The following is a 24,017-nucleotide window of genomic DNA, read 5'->3' on the forward strand; positions in this document are numbered from 1 at the left end:
GGCTCCAGGCCAAAGAGCGCTCGTGCACTCTTGCAAAGTTCCCGATTTCTGGCGCGACTTCGGAGTCTCGGTTCTATCGCCGTCGAATTTCAGCCGAGCGAGGGGGCCCGTGCCGGCTGCGCAGCGAGATCCCGCTAGAGACCGAGCTGGCTCCCGGCGCTCGGGCAAAGAAGCTGGGCTGACGCCGAGCTCGCACTGCCCCCTGTGGAGGCGGGTCTCCTCGGCGAGCGCCCCGCTCTGCGCCCGCGCCGCCGCCCGCCGGAGGGAGCCCCGCAGACTATGCCAGAGCCCTCGGCGGCGGGGAAGTGGCGCTGCCCTCTGCGCGCGGCTCGCTCTCCGGCCCCAGGTGAACCGGGCAGAGGCGCAGCTTCGGCGGCCGAGCGAGCCGCTCGCTCCGTGTGCGGGAGCAGCCCGGGGACGCCGGAGCGCTGGGAGCCGCCGCCGCCGCCGCCACCGCCACCACCGCGGCGTGGAGAGGTGGGCATGCAGGGTGGCGGCAGTGGGCTCCCTGGGTAGCCCTCCTCAATATGGTCTTCGTCTGCAACGGCACCAACAGCTGCCCCGTCTTGGCTAGCAGCAGCACCCTGGACTCCTTCTCGCCGGAGCCTCCCCGGCCGTTGGGCGGCACCGGCGGCGCCAGGATGATTTCTGGCTCGCTGAATCCGCCCCGATTAGGGATAGGCGGGAAACTTCTGCAAGGGGTTACCGCCGGCCCCGGAGGTGGAGGCGAGGGTGGCGGCGGCGGCGGCGGCGGGACCAGCACTGGCGGTCCCAGCGCGCTCAGCCCGCGCTTCGGCGACGCCGGGAACGACACGCAGTGCGGCGAGCAGATCCTGAACTACGGCAACGGGGAGAAAGTGGTGATCGGAGGCGCCCTGACGCTCATCACGCTGCTGACCATCGCGGGCAACTGCCTGGTGGTGATCTCGGTCTGCTTCGTCAAGAAGCTCCGCCAGCCCTCCAACTATCTCATCGTCTCGCTGGCCTTGGCCGACCTGTCGGTGGCCGTGGCCGTCATGCCCTTTGTTAGCGTGACCGACCTGATCGGCGGCGAGTGGATCTTCGGCAGCGTCTTCTGCAACGTCTTCATCGCCATGGACGTGATGTGCTGCACCGCCTCGATCATGACTCTCTGCGTGATCAGCATTGACAGGTGAGCAGAGGGGACGCAACCCCGACGGCGGGGCAGCTCGGTTGGGCGCGCCCGGGGAGCCTGGAAGCCCGGCTTGCGGGAAGGGAGCGCAGCCTTCGCCGGCGCGCAGTCTGAAGCGGGTGAAGCCGCTTCGGGTTTTGCCGCGCTACTTCGGAGTTCGCCCTTTCCTGTTATAGTATAATCCGTCCGAAGGTTTGGCTTCTCGGTGGGAAAGAAAACATCACGAGAAGCTCCGATAAGTTGGGTAAAGTTGGGTAAAGGTAAACGATGGAATCTTGACCCTTGGTCGGGCTGAATTCAGTGCAAAGGATTACCCATTTCGGATTCCTAAATTGGATTATCTATATTTCACCCCGCTTTGTACCACTTGATAGTTATGGTGTCTTTATGAAGCCTGCAATGCTAAGATTTATTTTTAAAAATCCATACACAGATATACAGAAGCCACAGCTGATTGTGAGCTATCTGAAGCACCTAGAATTGTATTGGGGATAAACTATAACTCCCCACCCCCTTAAATAGAAGCCTGATGCCACCTGTAAAATAGGTTTGGAAAGTCTTTCAGGCTGTGTGACGTGCTCTCGGGGGTTATCCCAAGGAAAGTCTGAAAAGAGTAATTGTTCCAAATTCACCATCACGAAAAGATTCGTTGGTGTTGAACACCTGTAGGTGCAAAACAAGTTTGTACAGAAAATGTCCGAGTTGGTAGAAACGGTGGAAGGCTAATCTATCTGAGTCCTTCGGGAGAAGGGCGGTATAAAAATTAAATTATTATTATTATTATCTGAAGAGCTTCAAAGCTTTCTAGAGGTTCCACCGTTCCTGATATATTTCCATTCCCAGAAAACTAAAGATATACCTAATAAATGTTTTTCCTGCCATCAAATGGGAGTCTTGTCCTTCCCTCAAAACGTCTGGACCTTAGGGGATATTTTTGCCACTGAAGTCAACTTTATTTCTTTACCTGCCTATCCCTGAAAACCATGAACTATTGATGTTGGGGAGTTTATCTGCAAAAGCTGTGAAAAGTTTGAATGGAAGTGTAAATTGTTTGACTGGAGTTGAGAATAGTTTTGTAAGCAATCCAGCAGGGGTCTCTTTTGAGTTGCAGTAGCCTTGAAAAGAATAGACACTACAGTAAACTTAAAAAGTCAGGCAAAAGAATGGATATTTGATGTGAAGAAAAGAGGATGCGGGGAAACCCTCCAGAATAGCTGTGCTCCTTCAACATCCTTATCAATGACCATCTGAATCATCTTTATTCCATTAACCCAGTTATGGCTGTATATGTCACTCAGAATCCACCAGATGACAAAGCATTCTGCTGAAATGTATTTGGCTAATTTTGGTTCAGTCTGTCCTATGAGCATAGCCATGGTCTGGTGTAAGCTATTCATGAGTATCGAGCTGTATGGCTACAAACAGGATTATCTGCCCAGGAATATGCTATATTGTAAATAGAATCCTTCTTCTCAAGTTCATTGGTCCATCAGCTTTGTTCTGCACAGAAATGGACACCCCCAAGTGTGTCAAGAGAATTTATTCTGCCTTATTATCCATCCTTACCTTTCTTCTTCTTTTGATGTTTCCATAGGCATATGCCACACCAAAAAATAAACATTAAATAACATTAAAATCTTTCAGTGTTTTCGGCATCCATGCTTGTTCAGAAGTATTTTTTTTTAATCTTGGAGATTCGTGTCAATTGGGAGAAGGGTGTTATGTGGTAGTTCTGAGAATTATGTGAAATGAAATAGGTCTTTGGTTTTTAATGATCATTAACAAAAATTGTTTCACTGTCCCACAACTTTGTAAAATAGGCTTGTAATTCTTGCAGTCATCCTGAGAGTTTTGATAGCATAGTAAAATAGAATATCATGTGAACTGTATACTATTACAACATATTACATACTATTAAGTGATTTGATATGCCAATCTTCCTTAACCTGGTATTTTCCCTGATTGGAGAAAGTCACTGTGGCTAAGAATTGAGGGTAGCTGTATCAGGCTAGTAGGGAAAACTCCCAACAGGATTGGGAGAGGAGTGGGGAGCCATGATTTATGATTTTCAACAAAGGATGCTTTGTAGTTTTCTCACCAAATCAACAAACAAAAAAAGAGGTTCTTTTCTTTAAGAGGTTCTTTAAATATCGATCTAAGTTTTGACAGTGAGGAAAACAATAGAGATAAGACGGTTGTGAAAAGACCCGTAATACCTTACAAAAAGAAAGGAACAAATGCCTTAATATGTCTGCACCAGAAATGTCCTCAAGGTATGGTTAAAAAAAAGTCAAGGTAGTGGCTACAGCCTTGGCCATAAGTCTGTACATTCCTTCTTTCCAATATTAAATTTTCAGTTGAAGTAGATTCTGCTAATTTATCATAGTTAAGGACAGGAGATTTTAAATTCCTTTTGTATTACTTTAGATGTAAGACTTGAGCTTCTTGCAGTTTTTCTTCTCTTGTGGAGGTATTCCCTACACATTAATCTCCCTTTGCAAAGTTCCCTTTTACATTGAAACTGAACATGCAGCTGGTAGGGCCATATCTACTGGGAATTCTGGAAAGGGAGAAATTTGCCCACTTTTGACTTCCAATAGTTAGTGAAGGTTGCAGGTTATAAACCAGTGATGCCCAGGGTTGGCAACTTTAAGACTTGTGAACTTCATTCTCCATGCTTGCTGGGGAATTCAGGAGTTGAAGTCCACAAGTCTTAAAGATGCCAAGGTTGGATACTCCGTTATAAACCCTTAGAAATGTTACATAAGGCTCACAAAGTCAATGTAAATTATAGCCTGACCTTTACAGCCAGAATGCAGCATTTCAGAATCCCTCAAAGTGATCATGTTTGCAAGTATAGAACATTATCCCCATAGGGCAAAACCTTCTACAAGGATTGCTCAAAGCAAGAGGCTTCACAGGTGGAAGTGGAGCAGTGTCAGACTTGATTAGAAATTGGATGGGAGGCTGCCAAAGAATCCCAAGTATATAGCATGGGAAGCTGAAAAATCATTCTGAGAGAAGGCAGTATACTTTGGTATGGTTACTAAGAAAATTTTATGGATGGAATCACCAAATCATTAGGGGTTAAGCTCAGCTTGAAAGAGGCTTATTAGTGGAACTAGAAAAAATGATAATGAACAAAATGATTAAGTATCCTGAAATAGAGCTTTAATATTGTAACTGGCCTTTGTATAGTTTGGATCACACTAGTGACTTTTCAGAAAATCTTGTAATTAAATGGAAAAGAATTAAAATGTCATCAAAAGCTTAATATTGAAACAGGCATTTTCACTAACTGTGAACTTACTCCCATTTCTGTAAATAAGAAATGGTAAGTTTTTATTCTTGGAAGATAAGAGGGGTTGCTTTAAAAGGTCAATTTTGGCTTATGGATGGTCAGTTTTTCCTCTGTTTCTCCATGGATAGAGGAAAAAGCTCTGAGGATCTCAGTTCCACAGCCCTGGGCAAACTCTGTTCTGAGACATGAAGCCAATCTTGGACATGTTTGCTGGCCTTGAAAAATGATGAGCCAGGGTTTCTATGCAAAATAAGAACACTTTGGCACTGTAGAAACCAGGTCAGCAGAATTTTGGAGGGCAAGAAGGACGACAAGAGCACATAGGGAATGAGTCAGGCAGAGGTGAGGTAGGAGATTTGAAAGCACCTTACTACAGAGGTAAGTTAATTTCTCATATTGCAGATATTCCATAGTAAATCAGGTTGTGATTACTTAACAAGGAACGACTTCAGTGAACGCATTAAAACACAGATCTAGAGAAGTCCAATCCAGCCAAGGAATGTGGTTAGAATACAACTCCTTCAAACCTATTTTCCCATAAAATGGTTATTTCTATAATTTCCTGATTCCTACATGAACCACTCATATCGCTTCTCTTCTCTCTCCTAAGAATATTCAAATAACACCGCATGATATTAAAGGCCCATCTGGTCCACTCTTCTAGGGGGCAGAGTTGCCAAGCCAATGTATCCTGAAATCTTTCAAGTATTGAGACAAGGCAAAGAGCCCTTTTCTTCTGTTATCCTACAGCTGCTCTGGATTTAAGATAAAGTCTCTTTCAAATTGAGGCTCTCTTTCAAAACCATCTGAAGGGGTGATCTTTGTTGGCATCTGCTGGCAATCAGTTCCATAATTTATGCATCAAGTGGAGAAGTATTTATTTTTATTGCTCTTAAATTTCCTGGGCATTGAGATTCAGCGGGGATCTCAAGTCCTTAATGGTGGGAAAGAAAGAGGATGAGGGAACGTCTCTTTTTCTTCATATTTTCCATGCTGAGATATCATGTATCCCATTGTTTTTTTTCTTTCCAAACCCCATAGTCTCAAATGCTGTATACATTCATGTGTATGCAAGTTGCTCTGGCCTCCAAATAATTTTAATTGCCTGTTCCTATGCCTTTTGGGGCTTTACAATATCTTTTTGCAGTGCACTGTTTAGAACTGTACACAGTGTAACATTCCAGGAATCCTCCCCACCCCAAATCTTTAATCTTCAAAGAGGCCTGCACATTCAAATATAGTAGATCATGTTAATAGCAGCTTCTTCAATGCTGTCATATAGCCAAATCAAGAAAATAGCAAATCTTGGATTGCTGTTTTTAATCATTCTGATGATTTGCTGAATGTCCTTTTTGGGAATTTGCCCTGGAATTATGAGCATTCTTTAGCCACAAATTAACCACTTCCATCTCAGTACCCAACAAAGATCACTTACTATAACCTTCCTGGCTTTTCATTCTTTTAATTCCAGTGTGCCTTAATGCAGTCTCAGAATGATGAGCTTCACATTCTTGGCTGCTATCGTGATTATAAATGCTGAAGCTTACCTACAATTGGAGAATTTTGAAGATTAAACTTCCTTAGTTTTGCATTTACAGCACTGTAAATACCATATGCCTGGCCTAGATAGAATTTTTTATCAATTTAAATATTACCCTGCTGTCAGCCATGTAAGACACTGGCTTGTCCTTCATCATTTCAGGTGTGTATTTGAGCAAATCTCATTCCATGGATCCATAAATATAGGACATACTTCTTAGCTGGCAGAGTTTTTTCTAGTCTGTATTGGAGTGGAACTGAAATAAAATGCAGTGGAAGGAAGAATCCATACCTTACTTTATGAAGTGAAAGTCTGGGAAGAGAACTGGACAACCTGGATATTTCTGTTATCACAAGAAGACCATGGCATGAGTTTTAGGCTGGACTCTCAGATAATTCAGCAGAAAATAGATCAATAAATGTTGAAGAATATCATGTATTGCTCAAATTAGAATCCCTGTGAAGTACAGTTGATGGCAAACAAGGTAGGCTCCCAGAAAAGTAGAATTGGAAATTCCTGTTAGAATATCTGAAAACCACTGCCTTGGTTTTGTAGAAACATGGTATTAGATACTTAGACCATGCTATTTTACCTCCAGATTGGAGGAGGATAGGCTGGTAGTGCAAGACTAATTTTCTACAGGAATCTGGAGGCTTTCTTGAATATACTCAAAACTATCTCATAGAAACTAACCCCCTTTTTAGAAATAAGGGATCTACACTCCTGGACAATTCTGTCATGCAATGTTTATTAGATTTATGTGATGCCACCTCTGTTTTATAAAGTCAAAGTAATACACATAAAACTCCCACATCTTTATTTTCCCCACAATAATCACCTTATTAGGGGACTTGGACTGAGAGAGAGTGACTTGCCCAAAGTCACCAGCTGGTGACTAGAATTCTTGTTCAGCATCTTAATCACTACACCAAATTGGCTCATTACTCAGAAACGAACCTGGCTGAAGCCATCTTGCTTGTTCTAAGTTGCCACAAGAATGGGAGGGGAGAAGTGGAGATTTTCTGATAGTTTAAACCAGGGGTGCTCCTACCCCTGAGGGTGCATGATGATATTCCAGGGGGTGTGAAAACTTGGGTTTTCAAAATTATAGTATATATGCATAATTCATTGCCGTTATTTCGAACTTTTGTAAGGGGTGTGAGAATATATCACAAGCATTCAAGGGGTGTAGGGTATAGAAAAGATTGGGAGCTGCTGGTCTAAACAATTCTCTGTCCCATGGGAACCAAGGTCATTTCCATTGGTTAGATTGAGGGGTTGGGTGTACTGTTAGAAAGCCTGCCAAACTATTCTATTGGGAAATGTAGTGGATTGCATAGTATTGGGGTGGGAAGTTTAACTTTGTAATAGTATAACTCTTTGGAGGGATTTCAGACTTGGTTTCACTTTTGATCATGCTGATACTTTGTAACCAATAAACATGTTCTCTGAGGAAACCTCTAGCCTTGGAGTTCTGTTTTATCTGGTCTCATCTACCAGAACCATGACAAGTTGATTATCTGAATCATAACCTTTAACATCTAGTTGTTGTTTCCCCCCCACTTTGTCCAATATATAGACTGTTGAGACAGCAAATTACAGAACTGATAATTGACTCCAGCTTTGCTCAGTGCAGAAATACAAATTAAGGTCTTGTTCCAACATATCAAACAATGATGATCCCCTGTCTCCCTTAGAAATTGGTTCCACTGTTGAACAAATGTTAGCTTTTTTTTTAAATTCACAGGATGTACTTCCTGTGACTTGTCCGTTATTCTATGTCCTGTTCTCTATGATAGAGAAAAAAAAAAGAGCCTCTTTTGTAGGTTCCTCTGCAGATATTTGGAAGAGGGGCATCATATACCCTTCGCCCTCCCCCCAAATAATATTGAAAAGAAATTATGGAAAAGGCTTGCCTGTCTATTTGTCTGTCTATTGTGAAAACACAACAAAATTGAACCAAATTACTCCATTTTGTTGTGGGGAGAAGCTAGCAAAATAACAATTAAGTTTGGAAAAGGGCTGGTTAGGGCTTGGGGTTTGGGAGAAAACAAATACAGAAAAAATATCTTGCAATATACCCCTGGGGTAGAGGTGGTTGGGTAGTAATTCAGAATATGGCTGAGTGTTCCATTCCATCCTCCTCAGTTGTGACCAAGTATCCAATCTGGTGCTTTTGTAGAATATACACACAGAAACACATGCAGATGACATATGAGGAGACAATATTCAGAGATACACAAGCAATCAGAAGAAAATGCTGAACACTCTTATGCCTGCTGCTGATAAAAGAATTAGAAAGAATTAAATCATGTCTTGCATGATCTGTTGTTATTTTTTCCAGTCCAACAGAATGTCGAAAATAAATTAAACAAAGAAAATTGAATAAATTAAACAAAGACTGAAGAGAATAGGGCCAAATTTAGTCCAGGGGGAGAAACTGTCAAATGAAAGATCAGGTTGAAAAGTAGGCCATATCCAGCTTGAAGCTGTGGAGAAAAAAACCCCCATAAATATTTTCCCGATACATTTTTGTATCGGGAACATTGCTGACTTCTCTGTTCTCCATTCCCCTTTTGGTCAATAGATCTAGAGATGGTCAAGTTTTAAAGAAATTGGAAAAAAAATTCAAGAAGCCACATGCTGCTCATTTTCTTTTTTCAAGAGTCCTCAAATCATCCTTGTCGATCACTTTGCTGATTTTTTTTTGTTCTTTTTGTCTGAATTCTTTTTAAGTGTCACATCTAGAATTGGACATGTCAGGGAGTTGGGCAGAAAGTGTCCAAATGAAGTCAGAGACACTGACACAAACTTGTAGTTTTATATGAATAAATATATTTTACATTTATATTTACAGCAAACAAAATAGTCAGGTACACATCATGAGGTAAATCCAAACAGCATTCAGAGCACACAGAAGAAAAAGGCGGGGAAAAAAGGAAACTCCCCTCTTACACCCACAGCAACCAATCACAGCGTAGATTGCCTTATGCAGGAGCCAGCACTCTCCAACCAATCAACTACAACTGTATGTTGTGGCCCATTGTACATGTTATTGTTCCAGCTATTAAATTTAATATTCTAAGATACTTGAAGTGGAGACTGTCCACTGCAGAATAGAATAGAACCAGTGCTTCTCATGATTTGGAAATTCTGGTTCCATTCATGCATTTTAAAATTATGCTTGGCTTTTTTTAGCCACATTATGCAGCTGATTCATTGTTCAGTTTATGATTGATATAGGAGGGTCCCAGTACTTTTCAGACATTCACCTTAGCCATGAATTTCTTGTTTATGACTCAATGGGAATTCGTAGGATATATTTTCTGCCTCCTACTTGAAAACATCTGTAAAGCACAGTTATCATCAAATTAGAGGAACTTTTTGGAGAGGTGACAGGAGGGAGCCATGCTTCCTGTGTGCCCCTAATCAGCCAAACAGACCATGAGTTCAACTCCTGCCTTAGCCATGAAAGCCAACTGGCCAGTCACTCTCCAACTCACAGGGTGGTTGTTGGGAAAATAAGAGGAAAAAGGAACATTAGATATGTTCGCTGCCTTCAGTTGTTTATAAAAATAATAAAGGTGGGATATAAACAAACAAATAAAAGGAAAAACAAAACAAAAGGAGCTCTGATATGTTGGCAAGTTAGCTTTTCCTTCCTTTCTACTTGAAAACATCTGTAAAGCTCAGTTATCATCAAATTAGAGGAACTTTTTGGAGAAGTGACAGGAGGGAGCCATGCTTCCTGTGTGCCCCTAATCAGCCAAACACATATTTAGTATCTTGCAATTATTCTTTCTAATTCAAGACTAAACTACATGAAATAAAGGTATTAATTCCATTAATTAGTTTTTTTTAAACTGTCTCTGTTTGGATGGGTGAGGCGGGACTGAATTTGTTAAAATGAAAAATCATCATGGACTCCTTCTAGTGTACAGAATGAGCAGGTGGATGCTCCCCCCTCTAAAGCTGCTTCTTGACAGTTAGGAAAATGAAACATTCAGCTGTGCACGACACAGAGTTTTAAATACAGCTAGTTTCAATAGTTCCAATCTAGTTTAATTTTTGTATTTCAGCTAAGAGATAAATAACGAAAAGAAGTAGCTTGTGTGAGAAATAGATTGCCTGGAATGAGTAAATACCAAGATATGATATGTGGGATGAGATTGTTAGTAAATTGCCACATAATTATGCTGCCTAGAAGTAGTTAAGGAGTCTTAATATATGACTAGACATTTATTAGATCTGAGTGATAATTTCTGAGCTGCAATACTGCCCTACTAATAACAGAAATAGATGTTGAAACTTCAGATCTTTCAAGATCTTTAAGAAGTCAGTTTGGTCTAGTGCAGGGGTGTCAAACTGCCAGCCTGCGGGCCGGTTGCGGAGGCCATGCCCACCCCAGCTCCCGCAATGCGAAAAAAATCATGATACGTCGCGACACGTCATGTGATGCGGCGAGTTTGACACCCGTGGTATAGTGGTTAAAGCACCAGATTTGAAAGCAAGAGACCATGAGTTCAACTCCTGCCTTAGCCATGAAAGCCAACTGACCAGTCACTCTCCAACTCACAGGGTGGTTGTTGGGAAAATAAGAGGAAAAAGGAGCATTAGATATGTTCGCTGCCTTGAGTTGTTTATAAAAATAATAAAGGTGGGATATAAACAAACAAAAGGAGAACAAAAACAAACGGAGCTCTGATACTGTATGTTGGCAAGTTAGCTTTCCTTGGACTGGTGTTTAATCCCCTAAGGCAGACATGTCAAACTTGCGACGTCACGTGACGTTGTGCAATGTATTGGGACGGTTTTGCCATTGCTGGCAATGAGGTGGGCACGGCTTCCGCATGACGCATCTGGCCCACGGGCCGGCAGTTTGACATCCCTGCCCTAAGGGTTGGGAGATTAGATGATGGTATGTTAATATGAATTGGTGCCAGTTTTTTTTTTTTGTTTTTAATGTTTTAATGTTTTAACTAGAGGTAATCCTTGACTTAGGACCACAACTGAGCACAAAATTTCTGTTTCTAAGTGAGGCAGTTAAGTGAGTTTTGCTCATTTTATGACCTTTCGTTCCTCAGTTGTTAAGTGAATCACTGCAGTTGTTAAGTTAGTAACATGGTTGTTAAGTGAATCTGGCTTCCCCATTCACTTTGCTTGTCAGAAAGTCAGAAAGAAATCCATCCACATTAACACTCTTGAGAGAATTAGTTGTGTATATCTTTGGAGATTTGAGATTATGGTCCCAATATTTAAGGTTGTAAAGCTATTTCCTTGAATCTATATTCTTTAATGCATTGCAGAGAATAAGTGAAGCATAAAGTAAAATAATACTATCTTAAATATGTTCAATTTTTTAGGATGTGTTAATTTTTATTTTACTTTTCTTATGTTCATATATACAACTTAAGCAATTTTTGTAGGCTATAGGTGTTTAGGTGTGGCTTTTATTGATTGGGGATTACCTACTCTTTCTCCTTGTCTTAGCACTTGATGGATTTGCTAATTAATTTTACAGTCAGATTTCATGAACACAGGCTGGTCAGATTTCTAATCCTTTAGTCCATTTTATAGTGCAAATAGACATAGGCATTTAAAGGGAGGTAAGTGATAAAGCATATCTTGCAATGTTGCAATACAAATTCCCTCTCCTTATGTTTTTCTATACAGTGATGTGATGAGAATACAAAAAGGCAGGGATTGCATGGAACATCACAATGCACCTTTGGTCATTTTGGGGGTTCTGATAGCAAATTGTAGATTCTTATGCCAAGAGCAAAAAAAAATAAATAATCTTGGTTTGGCTTTTTTCTTATGTAAAAACAGTGTGTCCTTTTCCATAGTGGGGATTCACAAGTGTTAAATGTTGTATTTTGCACTATGCTGGCACAGAATTCGCCAATTAATGGAAAAAAATAGATTTCTGGGGAAAGTAGCACAAGAAAGACAGGCTAAAATATGGGCTGTGTGATCCATTTCCAAAGATTCTTTGAAAATTATCCCCCTGTTATTTGATTTGGCTGAGGTTTAATTTTTTAGCTGATATGCAAAGGATTACCAATGTGGTCTATTAATATTGTAATCCTATTGTCGTTTCATAAATACATCTGGAGGTGAACTGATACCTCCAGTGCTAAAGTCTTACTGAATCTAGAACCCCAGCCAAAATACAGATATATGAAGAAAAACACTCTAGAGACAATACAAACCGAGTTTTCTTTATTTGCTGCATCACAGGGCATCCCAACACAGAACCTGGCATGCACAGAACTAAAAACACAATATGGAGACTATTGGTGTCATACTGAGATCAGATTTTTTTTTTGCTTATGTAGTTTCTCCTGCTACACTGACCTGATAATTACCTTTCACTCTAAACAAAGGCAGTAGAACAAAAAATAAGAACAGCTGGAATGCCTCTAAATTCCTTACAAGCCTCCGACAATGCTCAGAACAAAAAGCTGGTTGAACAACACCAGTGTCATTCCAAACTCAATTCCCTCTCTCAAACCCTAGAAGCATCCCAGACATGGGGTCCTGTAAGTATTTTCCTGTAGTTTGAGGAAGGACCTTTTTGGGGCTAGGAACAACATCCTCCCATACACATTATTATTTGTCAGCTATGCCAGCCTTCCTGTTTCAGCACTTTTGTCCTAGTGATTCCAGGAAAATCTATCAATCTAACAAGTTCTTTTCTGTTGTAACTATTATAAGGATCTTGGAAAGGACATCAGATCTTCCCCTTTTATGAAATGCCCCTGACGATTTTTGTACCCTCTTTTTACTTTCAGCTCAGATTATGAAACCACCTATATAGTAGCCAAATTTATTGTAGTAGCAGTTGAGGCAGCAGTTAACTTTAAACAAAATCTTACCAATTGTTTTAACTGCTTGATTTTACGTGGCTATTTGTATTTCTGATCTTAAGTTGTAAATAAAGAAGGAGAAATAAGCCTCAGTATAATTGTAGTTAAATAAATGAGTGTTAAACAAATTTGCTCAGGAGAGACAAAATATGCACATGCTTCATTTTTAGATGAATATGGAAGATTTGCTATTTGCACTCTTAAAGCTACAATTATTAAAAAGTTTGTTTTTAAATCTGATGTCCCGTTGTTCATCAAACATTTTAAAACAGTAAATTTGATTCAATATGCAGTACTCTGCCTGCCTACACAGAAGCCACCTTCTTGAGGTCAGTGGAATTTACTCCAAGGATTTGGCCATAAACAATTTAATTAAAATACAGTAGATGAATTTAAAATACCAGCTAGATTGCCTTTTATAGATTTCTGATTGTGTGCCGTGAAAGCAAAAACACTTTTGCATAAGTAATTCAGGGTGCTGGTCATCACCTATAAAGCCTTACATGGTATAAGGCCAAGCTTAATTAATGGACTGCCGATCTCCCTGTGCCAGCAGAATAAGTGTGTGTAGAGAGTAAGGAAGATGACCTTTGATGGGCTTGTGCAGAAGCTGCTATCTAGGCAAAAAGGATCAAAGCATTTTTAAAGTCCAGAATGTGTAGATACTATTCAGAAGAAGCTCAGACAGAAACCATCCTCATTCACTGAATGATAGGAGGGGGAGGAGATTCAGCACAATCAGACTTGCAAGATTCTGCTTTTAGAATCAATTACAATAAAAGGCGTTTTAATCTTTTGGTGGACTTGATTTTATAATTGGTTCTACCCAGAGGGGCTGACAATACACTCTGGGTCCCTTTGATCAAATAGCACCATCTACCAGGAAGCAGACCTATATCGCCATGCCTTGGTCTCTGCAATCTCCTTGAAAATCCCTGTGGCTCCCATCCTGTTGGTGCTCCATGAGCCCTTGAAGACTTGGCTATTCTCCCACACTCTGAGTTAGGATGGATAGAGTCCCTAGTTGAATGTGTTTCTGTCTACCTTTTTATTCAGAGTGCCTGTATCCCATCTTGTTTTGTATTTTTAATTGTCTATTATATTGTGAGCCACCCAGGTGACATTTTGGATGGTGTTTAAATAAAATAAATTATAGTAGGTGAGCAGTTATTCCTTGAAGATTCTTACCTGAAAAGAGATAAGTATGTTTTTCTCTTTCCCATGTTACCAGATCATTTCTTCTACAGATCCAGTTCTCTCTTCCTATGTACTGTATAAGTTACTTGTGCTCCAGAGAACAAGATATTTACATTACTCACAAGTATTATAGGAAAGAGGCATATGCTTTGTGTTCCTTGTTATGGCTCATTGTACATCCAGTATATCCAGAAACACATTTAACACACTTGATAAGCTAAATATTGACATTTAGTTTGGGACATTTAGTTTGGTTGAATTTGCTTTTAAGTACACATGAATAAAATTAGTATGTAATATATACAAACACACAGAGATAAAATTACATAGTTATGGGCTTTTAGTTTTCAAATTATTAGTTATTCAGTTTTAAAATAATTAAATACATTATTGCTTATTTATGCTGAATAATATGAAGGCAGGCTATCAAACCTTGGACAACAGAAATAATAATTTATCTGTTTATCATCTTTAGATGTAAGGCTGAATTTGATTACCACATTATTATTTCATGGATCAGTAGGATTGATTCAGCTGCTAGGTGGCAGCAAAGCGTTTGTTGGGTTTCTTTGCTGCCACCTAATGGTCATCTTCTGATCAAATTCCAAATATAAATAGTTATTAGTTAAATATAATAAATCGAGCCACTTTCCCTCAGTCTTTGTAGAAAAGAGGAATTTGTCACTTTTCTTTTTAGTCGAAGTGCTGATAATGTAGGAATACACAGACATAAACTTTGGAATGGCAGATGAGGTTAGTCCTCCAGCCGTGGGAATATCTCTTTGATCTGGAACTGGGTCAGAGTCCTTTTGTATATCTTCATCCAAAGTTTTTTCCCTAAAATCAGTATCATCATACAAATAAATCAGCACTCAGCCATTTTAAAGCCAGAAGTAAAATGAAACAATAAATATAAAAGTGAAAGTTAAAACTCAGGTTTGCTTAAGATAACAAAACCTTCGACAGGATGATTTGTATGCCCAGTGACTGAGATCACTTCTAGTGGGAATGCGAATCTTCAAGACCCCCCTTCCTAACTGGGTCCACAATTGTCCAAAAGTCATTTTGGGTCATTCTTGAGTGCTCCTGTTCAAAATTAGGGAGCAGCACTGCGAAAGAACCAGTGAAATCATCAGATCGTCAGTAAGGGAAAAAGAAATCCTTATCATTCAGCAGTCATTTTGATAGGAAGTCTGGAACAGAGCATTTAAAAAATCTGGAGAGATGGACTGTCATATGTCAGTGTTATGAACTGCCACTGAAAGGACACATGTCATTCATTGTTCCTTTTGATCCTGCAGACATTCACAAACACATGGTACAGTACTCAAAAACTCTTGCCAGGTGCCATTACCCTAGAGTGTGGTTATCCATTTGAAATTGTGGCTATTTATAGTCCATTTCTCTTTGCTTTCTTTTACCCTCTCTCCGTTCCCAAGGTAGGAGAACGCAAATAGTTCGCTATCCAAGTTTAGATGAAAGTTGCAACAACAATAAAAAAAAAATCAGTTATGAGATGGAAATTCCCAACTGGAAAGGAGAAATTAAATTATGAGAGAGTGTGTGAGAGAGAGAGAAAAGAGAGAAGGTTGGTTGTAGCATGTGTTTGGCACAAAAAAACAAAGAGAAATTCAGCTTTTACCATAAAACTTACATGACACTGACAATTTAGTATTAATGCAGAGTTCTAAAGATGATATCCTTGGGCAATTGATCATGAGGTTGATGAGGCCACTTCCTATATAAAAATGAACAAGATCAAGCCACTGGGGCTTTTAGAGCTAAGACTTCATTGCCTGCAAAGCCATGTCACATTCTTCCACTTTAAAGGCCTAGAATGCTCATGTAGTGATATAATTTGCAACCTATAAAATATATTAGGGAGCATTTATGAGAGAGAGAAAAATGGCTTGGAATATATTTGCATAATACACACTTGTAGTTTATTGAAGAAGAGTTTCAGACCATTTAGCAAGTAAAAAGCTAATCCAAGGGAGAGTGGAGGTGGCTGAAATAAAAGGCAGTCATATAACATCCCCGTATATTTTATTAAAGCAATGATAGGTTTTTTTTGGCTATCTTGCTAGAGGCATATAAGTCATGTATGAATTGCAAGAGGCTGCAATTTATCTTCACCATCCCTGGGGTCCAATTTTCTCAATTCAGGTCTCTGAATAGATCTACGGCTAGTAGAATAATAGAACAGAATAATAACTTCATTGTCACTTTGAATGTACACTAATCAGCATATGTTAAAATGAAAATTCGTTGCATACAGCTCTCAAAGGGTCACCATCTCTGATATACACTACAGTCTAGTTTGTGTTATGTATACATGTGCATGGCGAGAAAAACGAATCTTGCGAGTTTACCAGATGGATGGCATAGGGAACAAAGCTATTACAGAACTGGGTAGTCCTGATAAAAATACTTCAAAATCTCCTCCCAGAGGGGAGCAACAGAAACAGACTGTAAAGTGGGCGTGTGAGGTCTCTAACAATGCTTTGAACTCTAAGCACATAGCGCTTATAGCAGCATCCTGAATACCAGGAAACAATGCTTCCTATGATCTTCTCAGCTGTCCTTACCAGTCTCTGTATGGACTTTCTATCTGAGGCTCTGCTGCCACCAAACCAGACAGTGATGCAGTTTGTTAAAATGCTTTCAATCATGCCTCTGTAAAAAGTGGCCAGGACAGAAGGGGAAAGATGTGGTCTCCTCATCCGACGCAGGAAATGCAGACGCTGGTTTGCACGCTTCACTAAGAATGATGTGTGGAGAGACCAATTCAGATTGTTAGTTATCTCCACCCTCAGCTACTTAATACTGTACTGTTGATCACCTCTACAGCTGCATCCTTGATACTGAGTGGAGTATGACTATGCCGGCTCTTTCAGAAATCTACGATGATCTCCTTTGTTTTATCAACATTTAGAACCAGGTTACTTTTATTGCACCAGTCCACTAGAGCCTTCACCTTTCCCCTATAAGCATCTTCACTGTCATCCCAGATAAGACTCACCACTGCCGTGTTGTCTGCATACTTCACGATATGGAATTGGAAACTTTCCAACTCGCACAACCTGGGGCCTATCAATAAGGAAATCAAGTATCCAATTACATAAAGGAGTATTAAAACCTAATAGGCCCAGTTTGTTCACCAGATGCTGAGGGATGATTGTGTTGAATGCTGAATTAAAATCCACAAGCAGCATTTGCACATGAGTATTCTTCCCCTCCAGATGCACCAGGCTGCTTGCTTAGATCACCATGGAACCATTGTGTGTTTGGTTTATCGTTTAAATCAGAGATTCCCCAACTCCCAGTCTGTGGTCCGGCACCAGGCCGCAGCATGCCAGAAACTGAGCTGTGCAAGAAAGCAAAGCCCCATCTGTGGGATGCAGGCAGCCCACAAAACCACGCTCCCTCTGGTCTGTGGAAAAACCTCTCTCCATGGAACTGGCCCCTGGCCCCCAAAAGGTTGGGGCCGCTGATTTAGATGAGAAATATAACAGTCCGGTATTTAAAATTCTATCACCTGGTGGCTACCAAAATTTTGAAAGGAAGCCCATTCTTGCATAGAATAGCTCAATTCCAAAGCCCAGAAAACAGTTTTAACCCTGGTATAGTTTGCCCTCTAGGTAGCTGGAGTGGAAGCATTAATCATAATACAGCTATTCAGATTATTTATTTAGTGGTTCCTTCCAGTCTCAGGACTAATTTATATACAGCTGAAACGTATCTGGCATGCTGGTGTTGGCTGATGATTCCCAATGCTTTGGTCCAGAGGACCCATTTAATGTTTTCAGAGCATGTCAGCAGATACTGTTACTTTGTTTTGTAGCCTGGCATTTTTCTTTAAATTTTCTTCTGAAGTAAAGGAAACTTTTGCAAGTTAAACGAAAAAAGGAAAGGGCAGATGATTTGCTGGGCATTAGGGGTCATGGATGTTAAGAGGTGTATTGGAGGTCCCCCTGAAGTTTCATGGTCCACATGTAGGAGAGAATTTTAAGTGATGCATCTCCTTAAAAGCATAGTGGTTGGCTTAATAGAATCTAGTTGTTGTTGTTGTTGTTGTTTTAATCCCATTTATATCCCGCCCTTCTCCAAAGACTCAGGGCGGCTTACAATCTAAAGCACAAATCAATGTGCTTAGCAATAGCCTTCATTCTATGTATATGCCTGCTTATTAGGACCCAGATTGTTGGGGGCAATTAAGCTGACTTTGTAATAATGCCGCTTGGGGTTGTGTGTGAAAGCCCTAATAAGCAGGCATATACATAGAATGAAGGCTACTGCTAAGCTTGTAAGCCGCCCTGAGTCTTTGGAGAAGGGCGGGATATAAATGGAATTAAAATAAAATAAAAAATAATAAAAATATTAGGGCTTTCGCCCCCCCCCAAGCGGCATTATTACAAACTCAGCTTATTGCCCCCAACAATCTGGGTCCTCCTTTTACCTACCTCGGAAGGATGAAAGGCTGAGTCAACCTTGAGCCTGGTGGGATGCGAACCTGCACTAATTGCAGGCAGCTGGTGTTACTTAAGGAGGCATTAGCCCACTGCTCCACCAAGGCTCTTCACCATACTGTACCATATAACACTTTAAATACAATTTAATACAAGTTGGAGGCCAGTGGTGTTGGTTAACATACTGGGCTTTAACCACTCTCAGCCTTGAGAATTCCTTGAGTGACTGAGCCATCCACATTTTCTCAGCCCAATTTCTTTGCAAGGGATAAAAAGTAAGGATTTTATTGTGGGTAATTGTAACAAAACCATTTGTAACATTTTGTAATGGAAGAAAGACAGGATCTACAGCTGAATTATTAACCATCCATTAATTAATTTAACTCACCAGGGTGGAGAGTGTATATATTAATATTTACACAAAAGTAACCCTGATGATCTGTTTTGGACTTTTTAAACAAGGAATGGACATTTCTTCTCCAACTAGGCAAAAAGAGCTGATTTAATTACTTTTTATCCTCCTCCTTGCCCTATTTACATCTGATATATGATATACTGTATTGCAGGGATCCTCAACCTTGGCAATTTTAAGACTTGTGGACTTCAACTCCCAGAGGAGTTGGCTGAGGAATTCTGGGAATTAAAGTCCACAAATCTTAAAGTTGCCAATGTTGAGGACCCCTGCTGTATAGCATCAACTTCATCCTGGTTTAATAATCTAGGTAGGAAGATCCTCTCCTACTCAGGCAGATGAGGCTACTGTTCATGAAACAGAGCAGCTTCAGCTTCTGCTTTGTGGAAGTTCTCCCCTGGGTTTATGGGCTAGGAGCCCTTTTCTACAGTCCTTACTTCTATGGCATAGATAGCAAGGTCTTCTTCCCCTCTTCTGCATCAGAGATGACCAATTCTCTACCCATGGAAGGCAAGCTGATTCCTTTCCACATTTCATCTAGTTTTTTTTAACTCTTTTTACATGTTGCTTTTTAAATTGTTCCGTGAATTTATTTATTTTTTTTATTTTAATTCCATTTATATCCCGCCCTTCTCCGAAGACTCAGGGCGGCTTACAAGCTTAGCAGTAGCCTTCATTCTATGTGTATGCCTGCTTATTAGGGCTTTCACCCCCCCACCGCCCCAAGCGGCATTATTACAAAGTCAGCTTATTGCCCCTGACAATCTGGGTCCGACAATCTGAGAGGGAGGCGGCAGGCTGGGTTTCAGGCGTTTATTTTGCTTCAGCTCCGGACGGCTGTCCTGTGGAGAAACCCTTGCTTTTATACAGGAACTGTCAACTGTTTTAACCAATGAGAGAACCGCAATCTCCCGCCGCGAGGGCGGTGACCAATAGCCTATCGGCAGCCTTTGACAGCTCCCGAGTGATTGCGCCTGCGCGGCTTAGGCCGGGGAATCCGACAGCTGTCAGGACTGCCGGCTGAGGCGAGGCGCGTGTTCCGCCGGCGTTTTGACAGCTCGGCGGCTTATCAGCTGAGGCCGGCCCTGGCGCATGCGCGACTGCTCGCAGCAGCCCTTTTGACAGCTGTCAACTGTCGCGGTCATTTTAACATTGTATATAACAGTATATAACACTTTTCATGCTTATGGTGGAGAAAGGCAGAATGAAAAGGCAGAAAATAAAGGAAGAAACTCATATTGGTGCAATCCACTGTTTGAATTTTCAGTCATCCCTGTATGTGGAGGGGTCTGACCTTTAAAGGATTGTCTCCAGTCTGAGCTTGATTTTTCTCTAAAGAAACAATATTTGAAGTTGTCCTTCAGTGTTAGGCAGTTAGCCCTTGGACTACTAGCTGAGCAGATCTGCCAGGTTACCTAATCATATTCTTCTTGTTCTTCTTGAGTTCGAGATGTACTAGATGACATGCATTACCTTCTAAATGACTGTAATTATTTCTGGAGGGAACATCAGTGTGTCTAAGGTTTATGCAAATCAGTATCCCTTTGGGAGGAAAATGTTCTGGGTGATAGACTTCTTTTTTCAGCCACAGGTGACTATCCCACCCAAAGGATTGCTAATGGTTTGAGGATGGACGAGAAAAGACAGGATGACCTTTGCTATGTGGTCCTTGGTGGGGCTGGAGAATGCTTATCTGCAGTGGGGTTGGTGAATTCTGAACTTGTATTTTTGCTCCTGCTTTCTCAGTGAGAGAAATGGCAGGAGGTAATTGTGTGCTTTGGGGCCTGCATAAACCAGTACCTTTAAAAGGAAAATTTATCAGACCCTGGATTATGTAAATTGCTCATCATAGCCTGTGCTCAGTTACCTGGGAATAATTCTAAGTAATCTTCATTTGACTGAATTCTGAGCAAATATGCACAGGACTGTTGCCTAAAGCTTTGGAAATAGTTTTAATGTAGGTGCATTAATAAAACATAGGTATTATTTGTATTGGGGTTTTTTTTGTATAAGGGACGCGGTGGCTCAGTGGGTTAGGACGCTGAGCTTGTCGATCGGAAGGTCGGCAGTTTGGCGGGTCGAATCCCGAGTGCCGCGTAACAGAGTGAGCGCCTGTTACTCGTCCCAGCTTCTGCCAACCTAGCAGTTCGAAAGCACGTAAAAATGAAAGTAGAAAAATAGGGACCACTACGGTGGGAAGGTAACAGCGTTCCGTGCGCCTTTGGCGTCTAGTCATGCCGGCCACATGACCACGGAGACGTCCTCGGACAAGCGCTGGCTCTTCGGCTTTGAAACGGAGATGAGCACCGGCCCCTAGAGTCGGAAACGACTAGCACGCATGTGCGGGGGAACCTTTACCTTTTTACCTTTTTTTGTATATACATCTGTTCATCGTTTACTGTAAGTCACCTTAGGAAATGGTTGTTTTTTTAAAAAAGAAAAGGCAAAAAAGATTCCTATTTGGGCTCATAAATAATTTATACAGAGCTATAAGTTTAAAATGTGCGTCTCTGAGCATGTGTAGCAGCAGAAGCTACTGTATACTTACCTTTTTATTAATATATGCATAGTATATAGATGAAATCTGGGACTGAATTCAGGACACATTCAGTTTAATATACTTATGTTAAATATGATTAATAGTATTACCCTAGCACTCATGTGTTAAATTGAAAATGGACCCAGCACTTTTATGCATTTTTATATGTGATTTGGCTGTTTGTTTTAAGTGCCTAGACCATTTGAAATTGAGATTGAAACCCTATTTAAATGTTTGGCAAATGTGATTTTTTAAAAACATCAAACCACCTATATTAATGGGGAACATCATCATGGAATCTATCCACCTGAAATGCTTACAGTTTTTATGCAGACTTTCTCCATCAGCCAGGACAAAGGAAATGAAATGGAGCCCATTCTCCATGGTTCTCTTCATAGAGATTTGCTAAATGCTTAAATAACACCACTGTTTAATATCATTTGAGAGTTGTGTTTATGCCCCACCCCAAATGGAAATACATATAGATCAGGTCTTGTTTGATTTTATTTAACAATTGAACTAATGCCAGGTAGATAAAGATCAAGATTTTAGTTAGGACAGGGCATACTGTAGAGAAATCTAACTCTCATTTCAGCAAAGCAAGAATTGCATCGGGTAATTGCAATATTTGTAAGAAGTTAGAAGACTGACTCAGAAGGTTTCATCCAGGAAGTCAAGCTATAATTAGGGTTGTTGTTATTAATTGCGAAGTCGTGTCCGATCCATCACGACCCCATGGACAATGTTCCTCCAGGCCTTCCCGTCCTCTACCATCTTCTGGAATCCATTTAAGCTCACGCCTACTGCTTCATTGACTCCATCCAGCCACCTCATTCTCTGTCGTCCCTTTCTTCTATTGCCCTCAATCTTTCCCAGCATTAGGCTCTTCTCCAGTGAGTCCTTCCTTCTCATTAGATGGCCAAAGATTAATTAATTAAATACTTAATTAATTAGGGTACAGTTCATTAAAGAAGTAAGTAAAACCTTCAGGAGAGACACAGTGGATGGAAGCACATGATGAACACTGAACAAAACCAGCAGCTGGTGAACATGTAAAAGGTATGTGTATTTGGACAGAAAAGGGATGAATGACCCATGGACTAAGGGCCAGATGTGCACTCCACCATCTAAATTAGACAGTAGCCAGTTTTGTGATTTTGTTAGCTCTTCAAAATGAAAACTATCAAAGTAGTTAATCATCAAGACATATCAACATATTTTTTTACAAACTGCTTTTTTTCAAGGAGTTTAAAATATTTTTTTAAAGGTTTATCTTTTCAGCAGTGCTGCAGTCACTATATTTTAACCTTGCTCATCACCTTGATAATAGAAATTCAGGAAGCTGCTTTAAATAATACAATTTAACTCAGGTTTAATTGAAACCTTGAGAAATATACTGGGTTTGGAATGTAAGGCAATATATTGCAGGTAAAGAGATGGGTAGCATTTCTTGATAATAAAAGTGTGGGAAATTTGGTCTCTAGTTTAGAAGACCTACAGGTTGCTTAACTAGAAATGAAGACCTACAAAGAAATAGGTGGATCTTCCTTGTGTGTGGATATTGAAAGTATCTGTCCTTATAGAGATGTTTTTGCTTCATCTTTTTAATATTGGTGATATGAAAGTACACGGTTAGATAATTAGAACAATTGTAAAGCTTTACACGTTCAAAAGCATCAACTGCAACCCGAAATTCTCTTGCCACTTTAAACCTTGGTTGATATAATACATTTCTATGCACCAGTGAACTAAATAGACAAAGGGCCACATTAAAATTTGAGAGAGTTTTTCATCCATAACCTATAATTATGCGTATCAAGTTCTATTAAAAAGGAATCCATACATTAAATGCTTTGGTACGTGCTGAAGTCTCATATATTCAATACTATTGGAGCAAAGAGATATCACATTCTTTCCCATCCAGCCAAAGCCTAATTCCAGTCACTAAAATAGATGAACTCTGGCAACAGAGTGCAAATAAGAATGAGAGACCCCTAGGAAGCAATCTGCTTCCATATCCCCATCTTTTAAACTGACCTTTCTAAATCCCCACAAATAGCCATAATTGGTCTCAATGAGCTCCAGAAATCTCAAACTCATTCTTAAACCCATCCATCCCCCCAAAACATGGAATAAAAGACTGAAAAACATCAAGGCCAATTACATCAGCAGGACACCATTTCCAGTCCGTATGGACTATATTGCAGCCCCCCAACTCTCGTAAGTTGCCTCCACCCCTGAGTACCACCGTTGTAGTGAAAACCTGGAAGGATGGAGGCTCTCAGCATAGTGGTAAAAGTCTATCCTGTAGATTCTCCTATATAAAGAAAGATGTCCTTAACTGCCATTGTGTCTCAGCTGTGTGGAGCAGAGATTCTTGTTTAGTGCAACATATTTCATAAGCTACCGTAAGCAAGAGGAACAGCAGTCACCCTTTACAAATTGAAGCACCTCTCCTGTTTAGATCTGCTATCTGTTGCAGCTGCTTCTAATAAGGCACTCATCCATCCAGATGCAAGTTGGTTCAGATGCTGGAA

The 24,017-nt window shown here is 40.6% G+C and overlaps 1 protein-coding gene across 1 annotated transcript in view; it reads left to right on the top strand.

Annotated features, from left to right (window-relative positions):
- Positions 1–527: 527 nt before the first annotated feature.
- HTR7 (5-hydroxytryptamine receptor 7) overlaps positions 528–24,017 on the top strand; it is a gene marked incomplete at its 5' end in the record, with an annotated part of 90,542 nt that continues 67,052 nt past the window's right edge. The window contains one exon of the mRNA XM_081330102.1: positions 528–1,153. Within this exon, the coding sequence (XP_081186228.1) occupies positions 528–1,153 (626 nt within the window). The remainder of the gene's footprint in view (positions 1,154–24,017) is intronic.

The sequence above is a fragment of the Vipera berus genome (assembly GCF_964194415.1).
Source record: "Vipera berus genome assembly, chromosome: 5".
In the NCBI taxonomy this organism is placed as follows: domain Eukaryota; kingdom Metazoa; phylum Chordata; class Lepidosauria; order Squamata; family Viperidae; genus Vipera; species Vipera berus.